This window comes from Macrotis lagotis, chromosome 5 (assembly GCF_037893015.1).
Source record: "Macrotis lagotis isolate mMagLag1 chromosome 5, bilby.v1.9.chrom.fasta, whole genome shotgun sequence".
Lineage (NCBI taxonomy): Eukaryota > Metazoa > Chordata > Mammalia > Peramelemorphia > Peramelidae > Macrotis > Macrotis lagotis.
Genome location: NC_133662.1, coordinates 109,393,750 through 109,408,233, shown reverse-complemented (window position 1 = coordinate 109,408,233; position 14,484 = coordinate 109,393,750). Strand labels below are relative to the sequence as shown.

Below are 14,484 nucleotides of genomic sequence, written 5' to 3'. Positions count from 1 at the left end.
CTAGGTGGTACAGTGAATAGGGCACCCATCCTAGAGTTAGAAGGGCCTGAGTTTAAATCTGATCTCAGACACCTAATATTTAAGTGACCTTGAACAAGTAACTTAACCCAATTGCCTTGAAAAAATTTAAAAACAATTCAGTAAAAGGGACTTTCTTAGGATCTCAGGTCTAAAGAGGAAGGCAATGAGGATGCTGAATGAAGAAGCTTACCTGGTCTGGTTCTCCTGGATGGTTAGTTCCAATTTTTATTCATGCTTTCAAATACTAATCTCACCTCAAAATTTTATGTAAAACCTTAGTTTGATCTGACTTTTGAAGAGAATATGAAAACTCAAAAGATCTTTTTGTTCCTCAAGATCATTTGACATGCATTTCTACATTTCAAAGTGTGCTTTGAAGCCCTCCAAATGTAAATTTTTTGTATGGATATGAGTCCAAAACAGGAAGCTCCCCCTGCTTTGTAAAGACCTTTAAAATTAATTCAGACTTTGCTCACAGTATTTTTAAATGTGATACAGGTTGAAAGGAAAATATCAAGTATTTTTAAAATGTGAAAAGGCCAATGAGTCTAGATTTGACTGGGTACTCACTTTGTCACACAGCTCTTCAAATGTGCAGTCTGCAATGGTTCCACAAGCTTTATTCAGTCTCAGCTCTCTGCCTTGCACTTTTAGAATCCTTGGTCTAGTTACTATGGGAACATGAACAAAGACTCAATCTTGTCTGGATAATTACTATAAAATTCATCTCTTACAGATAGGAAATGCATAGCTTGATGAATAATAGCACATGATTCAACACATAAATTAGACAAAATGCTGATACAATGACTGCCACTTGAGTGTGGCATCAACCCATATACAGCAATGGAACTTATTAATTGGTCAGTGGAGATTGGGCATTGTGTTCTAAATGTATTCTCTTTCAAGAGAAATTAACTTACGTACAATCATTTTGTTTTTGAGCCAGCTCATCAAACAACTTATCCATGACAGCCTCCACATCAGCTTCACTTGTGCTACAGTGAAAAGAATAATAGAATATGAAATTAATAACACTTGAAGCCAACATCAAACAGCTGCCTGAGCCCGCTTAGCTTTTTGCCCATAAAAAAGGAGAACAGGATGTTATGCTCTAAATACAAACATTAGATTTCGAATACACTTAAAAGCAGAGAATATTAACTCTCAGGTAGATGATTCTGCCTTATTTGCATACACTGAAAGACTTCTGTGCTTCTGGCTGTTTCCAGTAATGAGGAGATACAGGCAGAGTAAATCCATTAATACTATGTGTACACAATGAGAAAAAAGGCTTCGGGCTCTCTGTTACATGCAAAACAAGAGCAAACAGACAAGGCAGTCAAGCATCTAGAGAAGTATCCTTTGAAATCTCTACTGAGAGGGTACATGTGAAATTAAATATTGAAGCTGCTTTTAAAAAAATTCAAGTCAAGCTGACTGACTATGCTGATCAAACATTTCCAGAATTAAATTACTAGCTTTCAAATACCAACCTGATCTGCACATCAATAACTTTATCAGACTTCTTTCAGGGGTGTAGGAAAAGGACAATTATAGACCACACATTCTCTCTCAAAATTTCCTGCTTGAAAATTTAACTAAACTTTTGGTTCATCTGCTGTCATTGGAACTAGTTTGAAATCTGTCTCATCATGAAATCTTTTGTATTCTAATTAGAAACCACCATATGGTTTAAAGATCCCAAACATATAAATGTGATAGTGCTGTGGCCTCTTTTGCTCTCACTTTCTTTTTTAAAAAGGACTGATAAACTAATGTACTCGATACAGTTGATCTGCAAAAGAAATAATGTCTTGCATAAAGGACTTCACAAGTGAAAACTCAAGTTTGCTTCCACTCTATATGCAGACATATACAGAATGACCTTACAATATGTTTACTTTTTTCCACACATTTCAGTCTTCTCTAGGTGTAAAATGCAATTAAGCTCAATTCTAGATGCCCTACTGATAGTTCCCATCACAGAATTCTCTCACCCACATTCAGGGAACCAAAAATGAAGCCTAAACTAAAGCTAACCTAATTTCTCCTTTAAGATAATTATGGGATGGCAGACTTTTTAACCCCAGATCTGAAAACTCTGCAAAGACAAATACTTTCCCAATAAGATCTTTCAAATATAAGGTGCTGCCTACTCTTGATAATGCCTCAGAAAGTCATTCCTAAAAATGAGGAGGATGATTTTGTTGAAAGTGAACTTTGATTTTTTGAATCTTGTACCAGTAATGATATTTACATGGAGTAATAATGAAGCTACAATTTTAAAAAAGGAATGAGAACAATTAGATTTTTAATAATGGAATAATATGGGACAATATTAAGGACCAAGAACAAGAATCAATCATAGGTTTCAATAGATTGGTGTATTTGTATTTTCTGAGAATTCACAGAATATGAATTATAGAATCTCAGTCAGAAGGGATCTTGTAGATCATCTATTCTAACCTCAAAAGAATTCCCTCTATGTCATATTTATCAAGTCGAAATACAACGAGTGAGGGGGGAACATCTCTGTGAACAGCTGATTCCATTTTTGGATAGCTCTCAGAAGTTTTTCTTTATATTGAGCAAAAACTTTGCTGTTTTGAGTCTCCCGCTCACTACTACTCGTTCTGTCATTTGGAGACAAGCAAAAGAAGTCCAATTCCTCTTCCATGGGACAGATTTTTACATATTTGAAGAAACCTCTTGTGTCCCTCCTTTCCACCCTTCTGTTTCCCTAGTTCCTTCAGTAGATCTTTATATGGCACAGTGAATCCTGGATGCACTTTAGTTAATCAAAATCATTCTTAAAATGTGGCACCCAGAACTGGACAGAACACTCCAACCATCCTTTGTCCAAAGTAAAGGATCATAATGTAGCCCATTATTGTGCTGAGCTTTTTTTAGGGGTTGCCATATTATACTTTTGTCTCATATTAAGCAAGCAATTAAAATTCTGAGAGTTATTCCCAGATGAATTGTCTAGTCAATGCTTAGTCCATACCTTGTACCTGTGAAAATGACTTTTAAAAGTTTAAGTTCAAAACATTATATGTATCCATATTAAATTTTACCTTCTTGCCTAGGCTTTAATAATAATAACAATAAATGCCAGCTTTACTCTGGATTCAAAATATGTATGTATTTACATATATACATTTCTATATGCACATATAAACATAGGTATAAATATATAGAGATATCATCTATATATAAATATATGGGTGCATTATTATATACACCGATATATATATATATGGATAATGTATAAACATGTATAAAACATGTACACAAACATGTGTTTATGTGTATGCATAAATTCACAAATACACGTGTTCCAAAAGTGTCAGTGTAGCTTTAGGATCTATGGTTTAAAAAAATCTCACCTAAGAAAGGAAGGGAGTAGTTCTCACAAAAGAGTTCTGGCTCAGGCAGATTCCAAAGAGATTCCAAAGGGGTGGGGCGGGGGGGAGATATCCAAAGAGAAGGGATAAGGATAGCTCTATTTTGGTAAAACTCATTATGCTAGAAAATCATTTCTGTAATGTGTCATTATTAAATTTCACTTTAAGAAATGAGAGTTGGGGGGGGGGAAGTGAACTTCAGCTCAATGTTAAAACTAGATAGTGAGAACTTCAATATATGACATTTGTCACTACTACATTACTTTCCAGATCGTGTTTCAAGTAATTTCAATCCTCTGAAATTTGGTTTTCAATATAATGCTTTCTGATTTGAAGCCAAACATATTAATAAATGTGCATATAAATTATGCTTATTAGTAAATAATTTTGTGATTTTTAACAAATATGCAAAAAATCACAAACAGATTTCTAAGGTCTATGAATGTGGGAAAAGAAGTTATATTACAAAATGATATAGCATCATGATTTGTCAATGGCAGAATCTCATTTATTTATAAAAACATCATTGAGGCTTATTTATTTACAAAGAATATTTATAGCTCCATTTTATAGGCAGCTTTAGAATATTGTCCAATATAGTTGGAAATCTATTATTTTGCTCAGTCTATAAGTAATAAAAATACAGTATTTTATTTTAAATTTGAGAAGGCAAAATTATTGATGAAATAACATTTTACATTCTTCAAAGATACTACCAGCTCCAATGTCTTTCTTTAGAGTTATTTTTGAGGTGAATGCCTTTCAGAGCCCTTTTATGAACTGCCAAGTTCTAATTCAACAACCTTTATTTAGTGTGTACTATGCACTATGAATACTAATAAGCTTCCAATTACAAAATGCTTTCTTCATGACAACCATGTGAAGTAAATAGTATAAATGCTGTGACTCCCATTTTACAGATGATGAAACTGAGATACACAGAAGATAAGTGGTTTGTTTCTGTTCACTCAACTACTAAATATCTGAGTATCTGAATTCAGATCTAGATGTTAAAAAGTGTCTGAGGGGCAGCTAGGTGGCGCAGTGGATAGAGCACCAACCCTGGAGTCAGGAGTACCTGAGTTCAAATCAGGCCTCAGACACTAATTACCTGGCTGTGTGGCCTTGGGCAAGCCACTTAACCACATTGCCTAGCAAAAAAAAAAAGTGTCTGAGTAACTGGGCTAGCAGGAGTAAAGCATAAACTTCATTTTCAAATTTCAATATTCTAAACTGAGACTTGGGAGAGAGCATCTGGTATGGGAAAATAATTTCTAAAGGTCTTTCTTTCATCTAAAAATTGCCTTCTGACTCTTCCCCAACACAATTCCAATTGGTGGTATAGAAAATGCCCTTGAGTAAAGATTCTTGACCAAGGTTCCATGTTTTTAAAAAATGTTTTAATAATTGTATTTCAAATTACTTGGCTTCCTTTGTAATCCTTTTTGTATCTAAAAAATTTCTGAGAAGTAGTGTGCAAGCTTCACCCGGCTAAAGACACATTTGATGGCAGTAGGTAACAAGAATTAAGAACACACTTGAAGTAGGGGTAGCTACGTGGAATAGTGGACAAAACACTGACCCTGGAGTCAGGAGTACCTGGGTTCAAATCCAGTCTCAGACACTTAATAATTACCTAGCTGTGTGGCCTTGGGCAAGCCACTTAACCCAGTTTGCCTTGCAAAAATCTAAAAAAACAACAACAACAAAAAGCACGAAGTCTGAAGTGATTTGTAAGATAGTAGCCAATACAGAGCCATATGTTTTGTGAGTACTTTGAATTCTAGCACTATCCATTGGTAATTTTTTATATTAAATGTTTAATTTCTCATAAAAATGCTGAAATACATTTTGGGCTAATGCTAGAGAAAACTCCAGGTAAAGTTGTGAACTGGGCAAATTCTTAGGCTTTTTAATCCCCCCCCCCCTCTCTTCTTGGCTTGGAGGTCCTCTCAATTTTCCATTCTCTTTTCTTTACATCCTTTATTTTTATTAAGGTGTTAATGACAGATAACAAGTTCTCTCCATTTTAACAAGTTAGTCAGCAAGTCAATTAACAAGCATTTATTAAGTGCTTTACTATGTGGCATTATACTAAATTCTGGGAATCATACAAAAAAGTGAAATAATCTTCATTCTCAAAGAGTTTTGATCAGGAGAGATCACAATATATGTGTATAAAACAAATTAAAAATACATGTCAGGAGGAACAGCATCAATCATTGGGAATCAGGAAAGACCTCATGCTTGAGTGAAGAGGGGGTGAATTGCAGCAAAGGTAAGGGCCAAAACAAAGTCACAGAGACCCGAACTAGGAGGCCACATGTGAGAAAGAGAGAAACTCAGTTTGCTTGGGCTGTAGGGAAAAAAACTAAAGGCAGCTAGGTGGCACAGTGGATAAAGCACCGGCTCTGGAGTCAGGAGTACCTGGGTTCAAATCCAGTCTCAGACACTTAATAATTACCTAGTTGTGTGGCCTTGGGCAAGCCACTTAACCCCATTTGCCTTGCAAAAACCTAAAAAAAAAACAAACTAAAGGAATTAAACTTTAATTCTAGAATTTCAGTCTGAATTTGAGGAAAGATTTTTGATGGGAGTATTGGGTACCATTACTACATAGATGGTTACCTATTCCATTTAGACATAATAGTGACCCTAACTCCTAACTTCTTTAAGTAGGTTACTTGAGTATTTAGTGAAACTTAAGCAAGGCAAAAAGGAAATCTTTTTTGATAAAGGGAAATAAAACTTGAATGATCTAAGTTTTTTGAAGGGACAAGAATACTTGTGACAAAGCACGAATCAGTAGATGTAAATCAATTAGATATTTTAAAAGTTTTGCGACAACTGAACTGAATTCAAAACTGAATTTTCAATGATTAAGAGCTGAATTTAGTGGACTTTGAAAGGGAGTCTGTTTTGTCATGGTGAAGCAGAATGACTGAATAGATCATGTATTGGATTTGGAATCAGGAAGAGCTCTCTTATTGCCTACTTCCACAAAGATACTATATTTGTGAGGACAAGAGCACTGTCTCACAAGGTTGTGAGAACCAAGAGGTAATATATGCAAAGCACTTTTTTAAACTTTAAATATGTCTGGGCTCTGACCCCATTTGGGGTTTTTTTTGGCAAAGATCCTAAGGTAGTTTGTTATTTCCTTTTCCAGCTCATTTTACAGATGAGGAAACTGTAGCAAACAGAGTTAAGTGACTTGGCTAGGGTCACACAGCTAGCAAGTGTCTGAGGCCAGATTTGCACTCAGGAAGATGAGTCCCCCTGTCCCTAGATCCAGCACTCTAAACACTGTGTAAGCTAGCTGCCCACATAATACATATTAGTATATACTTAATATATATGTGAATTCAGTGAAGCCTGGAGGGATTTGCATGAACTGATGCTGAGCGAGATGAGCAGAACCAGAAAAACATTGTACACCCTAACAGCAACATGGGGGTGATGATCAATATTGATGGACTTGCTCATCTCATCAGTACAACAGTCAGGTACAATTTTGAGCCATCTGAGATGGAAAATATCATTGGTATCCAGAGAAAGAATTGTGGAGTTTGAACAAAGACCAAAGACTAATTATTACCTTTAATTAAAAAAAAACATTCTTTTTATGTAATTTTACTATCTCTTATATTTTTTTCCTTAAGGATATGATTTCTTTCTCATCACATTCAACTTAGATCAATGTATACCAAGGAAACAATGTAAAGACTAACAGACTGTCTTCTGTGGGGGGTGGGGGGGGAGGGAAAAAATTATACAACTCAAAATAAATAAAGTCTTTCTAAAAGAAGTGAAAATGATATTTAAAAAAACAGATTTTTTTTTTTAATTAAGGAAACTACACTGGTGATCACTATTCAAATCTAATCTCATTTTTGGATTTTGAGATTTTCTATTTTCTAGAGTCCCAACTCTACTAGCTCTTTTTGGGATCATGACCTGGGATGACATCATCTCAAGGAGTAGGAAGGGGAGGTTTTTTTCCCATTAGTTTTGCCATGGCAAGTTTAAATATTTCAAAAGAAAATTTTACATGGTCACTAAAGGAAGGTTTTAATAAGTTAAAACTATAGAAACAAACATTTATAGAGCACAGATTTCTCATTCCCCTTAACTCTAATCACAAATTGGCTTGGTTGGCATAGCTTACAGTGTTTTTGCCTCAATTCTGTCTGGGAGTGGATACTGGAGAATGTATACTAGAAAAGATAACAAAACTTTTACTAAAGGACTACCACTAGTGCTAAAGCTAGTGATATTTTTACTCTCTCCTAGACTTGCTGCTCTACAAGTATGGATGTTAAGGTAGAAGCCTGTAAGGGGTAAGTGAGATATACCTTGGGGTATGAAAGGGATTTCACTATTTACCATTCCCAAGATATCTTGCACCAACCTTGCAAAACAGACATTTCTTTTTCTTAAGTAGAGGTTTCCTTAGTTATGAGTCCCTAGAAACCCTACATTTGCCTCTGCATTGCTTCTCTTAGTCCTTTTATCCCATTTGTGAAGATCAGCTCTATTCTTTGGTAAATTTGACTCTGCTTCTTCCTTTTCTCCTCTTCCTCCTCCTCCAATGGCTTTTTTTTCAATTCTCATTCTCTTTGATCATTTAATGCAGTTCATCTTTTCCTCTTTGACAATACTCTCCTCTTTATGGGATTTTGGAATATCACTCTATCCCAGTCCTTCCCCTACACATCTGACTGCTTCTCAATCTTCTTTGTTGGATCCTCATCCAGATCACACCCTTCAGGGATCCAGGGTGTCCTGGACCCTGTTCTCTTCTCTCTATATATTACTCTGCTTGGTAAAGTCATCAGGTCCTATGGATTTAATTATCATCAAAATGCTGACAATTCTCAAATATATTTATCCTGCCTCACATCTCACACTGCCTTTCAGATATCTCAAACTACATATCCAATGAACACTCTCTTTTTTCAGCACGTTCATAGATTTGTAAATTCAGCATGAATTTTAAAGTCAAAATCAATTTTTCTTTATGTGAAATTTTCAGTAATTCAAAATAGTACAATTCAAAGGTTCAGCCTAAATGCACAAGAATTGTTACTGTTGTTTAGTCATATTTTTTTTTGCTTTTTTTGCTAGGCAATGGGGTTAAGTGGCTTGCCCAAGGCCACACAGCTAGGTAATTATTAAGTGTCTGAGCCCGGATTTGAACTCAGGTACTACTGATTCCAATGCCAGTGCTCTGTCCACTGCGCCAACTAGCCGCCCCTGTTTAGTCATTTTCAATTGTGTTTGACTCTTTGTAATCCCATTTGAGATTTTCCTGGCAAAGATACTGGAATGGTTTGCCATATATTTTTCCAGCTCATTTTACAGATGAGGAAATTAAGGCAAACAATTTAAATGACTTGATCAGGATCACAAAGCTACTAAGTGTCTGAGTCCATATATGAATGCAGGTCTTCCTGATTCTAGGCTCAGCCTTCTATCCACTGCCACCACCTAGGTCTTAGTATTTCCAGAATGATATAAAAATCTTCATTTCAGAATGAAATGTCTCATAATGTAGATGCAATGATTCCACAAAATGTGTCCTTTGGTATATGATACCTAGGAGCTCCTCAATCTTGCATGTTCAATGTTGCTCAAATTGAAATCATTGTCACTTTCAACAGGATCTTGGGCTTTGCTCACTCCATATTATTCAATGGACACTAACTTGTTCTGTTCAAGCACTTACAGACTCATAAATACTAGCCAAATGTTCATCCAGATGCCTATTTTCATTGAGTTGATTGTTCTTGTAAGACAGTCCTGAAAACTCACCATGAGCTCCAAAACCTAAATGAGCCATAAATGAACAGTTACTGTTTAGTAGATGCCTAGATTATACTACATGCTAAGATATCTACAAAAAAGGACTACAGATATTTGCCCTCATTGAATTTATAAGTTAATAATACATTTATTTCTTTATTAAGTTGATAAAGTTTAAGTATGATTATATTCATTCTACAGACACCCCCCCCCCAAAATAAAATAGAAGTATGGGAAAAAAAGTTTTTCTATTCCTTATACACAATGGATAGATAATCCATATTCAGGAGTATGCTCCTTCCTTTGAGAATGAGGGGTGCCTGTCACTGAGGGGAGAGGGTAAAGGGGAACTATAGGAAGTAAGCATAGGACTGAATGAACTAGTCAAGTATAAGCAAGATGGGAATGCTGGGGGGAAGCTGATATTGAAAAGTGGAATATGCCATGGTCTCTAACTCTATCAGTCAGTTAACATTTTTGGTGGAAGAAGGTAGGTAGAGTATGGCAATGGTAATATCATACTTGTTATGTAGAGCAAATGCTCAATATTTCCAACCACCGATAAGAAAAATTTCTGAAGAACCATATCTGCACTTCAAATTCTTTCCTTAAATTTACTATACACATCTATTGAATGAGGAGAGATGAAGAATATAGATCAGATACATTTCTCATGTTGAGTAATGCTTAATTTGGTAAACAGGACTCCAAGATATGAAAACTCTACCAATGCAAGTCAACACTTTCTAGTCTGAGAGCTACTTGGGAACTGAAGGGGTTCAGTGGCTTGTCTCGGGACACAAAGGCATTACAAGTCAGCTATGGTGCTTGAATCTGTCTTCCTGGCTTTGAGGGTGGCTTTGATATTCACTATGACATCATGCCATCTTGCTTTTTATACGCTTCAAACTATTAGAAATTTGAAGTCAATCAGATAACATTGTAGTTCTGATCATAAACAATGTCAGATAGTGATCTGAGGGCATTATACCCAACACCATTGGGCAGAGTCTTTGGGTTTTAGAAAGAGAAAAGTTGCAAAGCTGAAATTTAATGGCATGAAAAGTAGGGCACCACCAGTAGAGTCTGTATCAACACAGAACACCTGATTGGGCCAGATCAGGGAATAGGACTCCCAGACTAATGGATCTTTTTCAGTTCCATGGGTGGTACATGGGATGTCTTAGTTGGTAGAATAATTTATTTGGCTGATTACAATGACTAAATATCAGGGAATTTATAAAAGACCAATTTTAAATCTGATTGGGATATGGGATCTTTTGTTTTAGCAAACTTACATGAAGTGCTAGAAAATTTGAGTTGCTAATATAAGAAAACAATATAGGTCATAAGTAGATTCCAATTTCCTCATAAAACATACATAAAAAGGTACAGGACCCTATATTAGAGATGGGAAGAATGCTGGAAATCTCTTGTCCTAAGTCCTCTAGTTTAGGCATTTTTCTTGTGGTTGACATCTTGCCTCTATCTGAAAACCAATCCTGAGAAAAAGTACACCACCTCACAAAGGCAAAAGGTTTTTGCTTTTTTTTAAAAAAAAAGGATTTCACTAGCATAATAAAAAATTCCAAGTATGCTACATAGGAAACACAGACTTCTAATTGAATTAGGCTAAAATGCTGATGAAGTTTAGATTTTTAGAGCCATAAATACAAGCAGTTAAAAAAAGTCTTTCTTGATTTCAAATAGTGAAGACTTTTTTCTTAACAAACTCTTCAAGAGGAGGAAGAGAAATTTATAACTCAAAATCTTACAAAAAATGAAAACTATATGTGAAAAAGTAAAATATTATTAAATGAAAAAAATCACAACCAAAACAAAATAAAACTCTTCAAGAGAAAGCAGACCCACTTGGGAATAATTATATGATCTCATCATTCTCTTATCTGCTATGTGTGTGTGTGTGTGTGTGTGTGTGTGTGTGTGTGTGTGGTTTATTATAGTATGATAGAATGAATGTGAAAGGCTATCTAATAATGGTGATAGTAAAACAATAAAGAATAGTAGAACCTTAGTAACATTTGTGTGTTTTTTAAAAATAAGATTGAATTGAAGAAGCTCTAAATTCAGTGAAGATAAAAGCCCTATCTTTAATGTAAGATGGCTCAATAAAATGTCCCAGATTATAGGAAGGACTTCTTCCTTTAAAAATAAACTGGGGGGGCAGCTAGGTGGCGCAGTGGATAAAGCACCAGCCCTGGAGTCAGGAGTACCTGGGTTCAAATCCCGTCTCAAACACTTAATAATTATCTAGCTGTGTGGCCTTGGGCAAGTCACTTAACCCCATTTGCCTTGCAAAATATGTGTGTGTATGTGTATGTATATATGTATGTGTATATATATATATATATATATATATATATATATATATATATATATATATATATATATATATTGGATTTGGATAATAGAATTTAAAGCTGAAAGAGGTCTAAAGACATTTAGTTAGGATCCTTTATTTCACAGATGAGAAAACTAAGGACCTATGAAGAGGAAATTACTTGCCCAATGTCATAAAACAAGTGAGAGGCAGAGTCAGGGATTTAAGACTCGTCTTTCTGATTCTAGAAAGAGCTCTTTCAACTACATCATAAGATAATAGCCACAAAACTATCCACAAAGCATGTAATTTTTCTAGTTAAGTGGTTCCCTAGGATAAAATACAAATTATTTTTTTGGTATTTAAAATTCTCATATGAAGAAGAACCTATGGGATATTATGAACCAGATGTTATGAACTAACTCAACTTATATAAAAGATCTTTTCCCAAAAACTCATTTTTCTTCCAAACTTCCATATTATTGTTTTTCAAAATAAACGTTAATATCTTTTGTTTATTTATATATATATGCATATATATATTTCCCCTCATGTCTCTCTTCTTCCCTCTTTCAGTAATCCATTCTTTATAACAAAAAATTGTTTAATAATAAAAAAAGAGGAAGAGAAAAAAATTTAGCAAAGCAGAGCACCAAAAACCAAAATAAAAATAAAAAACAACCTGATGTGAAATTCTCCATATCCATGAACCTGTTCCTGTGAAATACAGAAACCTTGGATATTTTTACTAGCTACATTCCATGTTTAATATTTTTCTTCCTCATCTCATGTCCTTGTGGGATATCCACAGTTAGAAGATACGACTGGATCAAGGTCCAACAAAGGACACTGAAGAATGATCAGACAGGATACAAACAGCCCCAGTTCTCAAGGAGCTCACATTCTGATGTAGGAGCAATACATAAAGAAAGTTTCAATTATGGGCCAAATGGAAAGGCTAAGTGATTTTTAGGCTGTAGCAACAGCAAGATGTTAATACTTCTTTAATGTCCATAATTAATAATTTCCATGAATAAAACAATATTTGTTTCTGATGTTGAACCCATTCTATAGTGCTAAGGTCTGGAGTGGTTTCGTTTCTGAGTCTTCATAGCTGTGAATACAAGAGGAGGCAAGGGCTGCAGAATCTGTGGAAGCAGCTGCCAAATCCTGTCTTGTACAGGGTTGACTTCCCTGGATGATGACTATGGGGACTTTCTGCTGAAAGCAGGATTAATCATCTGGGAGAAGGCACAGCCAACTTCCCCAGGTCCTGGAGCAGTTGATGGCAAGGATGGTGGTCCCTTCTCCAGAGGGATTGCCTTCCCTCAAATTATGGCTACATTAATCAGATTAGAGGTTGAAAATGCTGACTTGGTAGGGATTGAGGAACTGCTATTCCAAAAGTTCTGGGGTTCAGGGTTCTAGGCTATTTCCACTGGAGTATGAGATAAAATGGTGGTTATATGTTTTCCTCCTGGTAGAATTTTAGTCTTTATGGCTCCAATTTCCAGCAGTAGTCACTTAAATTTACTGAATGAAACTGAAAAATTCTGCTTGGAAAAAAGTAATCTACTTTTTACAAGGGTTAACAGAAATGACTTTTACATAATTTGTCATATGGATACAGTCATCAAAATTTCAATGATTATAAATATAGTTTTTGTTTAAGTCATAGATAAGTGAGAGAGAATCATTTCTTTAGGACTAACCATGTGCTGAGCATTGTAGAAAGTAGTAAAATTAAGACCTTACACTCATATAGTGTTTTTAAGTTTCTTACAAATGACACTTTTAGGAAGTACTGCTTATTTGTTGAAGGTATTATGACACTAGTTTCTTGCTGAACTTGTTTGTAATTACAAATTATTTCTACCCAGGAATAACTGTCTTTATCAGACAAAATATTACCAGTTGTATTTGTGAATGTATTCTCTATCAATTCTTTCTTCTTAAAGGAGAATAAATGAAGAAATAAATTAAAAATGGTAAATACAAACAGATCATCTATCAAAATGAAACAGTTTTTTTTTGAAACTGCACACAGGAAAATACAACACTAAATGAACACTTGTCAGACTATTTCTGCAAATAATTAATTACTTTAATACAATAAAGATATTCTTTTATTAACACAATCTCTTATGAGAGGATACTCATTATTTTCTAACCATCTGTCACCACACCTCCCCAAAAAACTAATTAGGTTTAATTTAATGTTACATTACAAATGAGTCAAATGTGTATGATGGAGAAAAACAGTTTATTAAAGATAATGTTGATGTTTAAGAAGGCTCATAGGGCAAAGAAAAAAAGATCTTTCACATTCTATGTTTTCTATGTTTCTTAATGAGTTATTGGATACTAAATATGGGGGGAGGGGGGCTAGGGAGATCCCAACTTACAGGTAGTAGAGTTTTCCAGCCCCAGGAAGTTTCCTTTTCCGATAATCTATTCCAGAATCCAACTGAATCGTGTTGCAATATTCCTACAAAACAAATGAAATCACTTGGTTAAAACAAGCTCTTATAAAAAGCAATAATTATTTCCTTTTGGGAGGTATATAAACTTGCTTATCATGCGAAAATAACCTAGGTATATAAGCAGAAAACAAAAGAATTTCATTAAAACACATGAAATTGGAGCAGTAACTAAAAAGTAAAACATTGCCATGTAAAACAGCAGAACAGAGCCTTCTGTAGTAATAAAGACAAAAACTATAGTGAGTATTCATTATTTCAGCTACACTACTGATTAAGCACTTTTTGTGAATAGAGGCGAGTCTGATGATCTTTGTTTATGGGAAAATGCATTTCATGGTACAATGCAAGGTTAGAGGATCACAAGAACACAATCTCACCCTTCTGCTACAATCAAGGAAGAGACAAAAAGAGGTGTAGGCCAAAG

The 14,484-nt window shown here is 34.9% G+C and overlaps 1 protein-coding gene across 4 annotated transcripts in view; it reads right to left on the bottom strand.

Moving 5' to 3' along the window:
- The window catches only part of AFG1L (AFG1 like ATPase), a 221,398-nt gene that overhangs the window by 40,155 nt on the left and 166,759 nt on the right, over positions 1 to 14,484 (bottom strand). For all 4 annotated transcript variants that reach the window (XM_074187295.1, XM_074187294.1, XM_074187292.1 and 1 more), the window contains 3 exons: positions 13,983 to 14,065; positions 949 to 1,019; positions 592 to 692 (listed from right to left, as the gene is read on the bottom strand). In XM_074187295.1, coding sequence (XP_074043396.1) covers positions 592 to 692; positions 949 to 1,019; positions 13,983 to 14,065 — 255 coding nt within the window. The remainder of the gene's footprint in view (positions 1 to 591; positions 693 to 948; positions 1,020 to 13,982; positions 14,066 to 14,484) is intronic.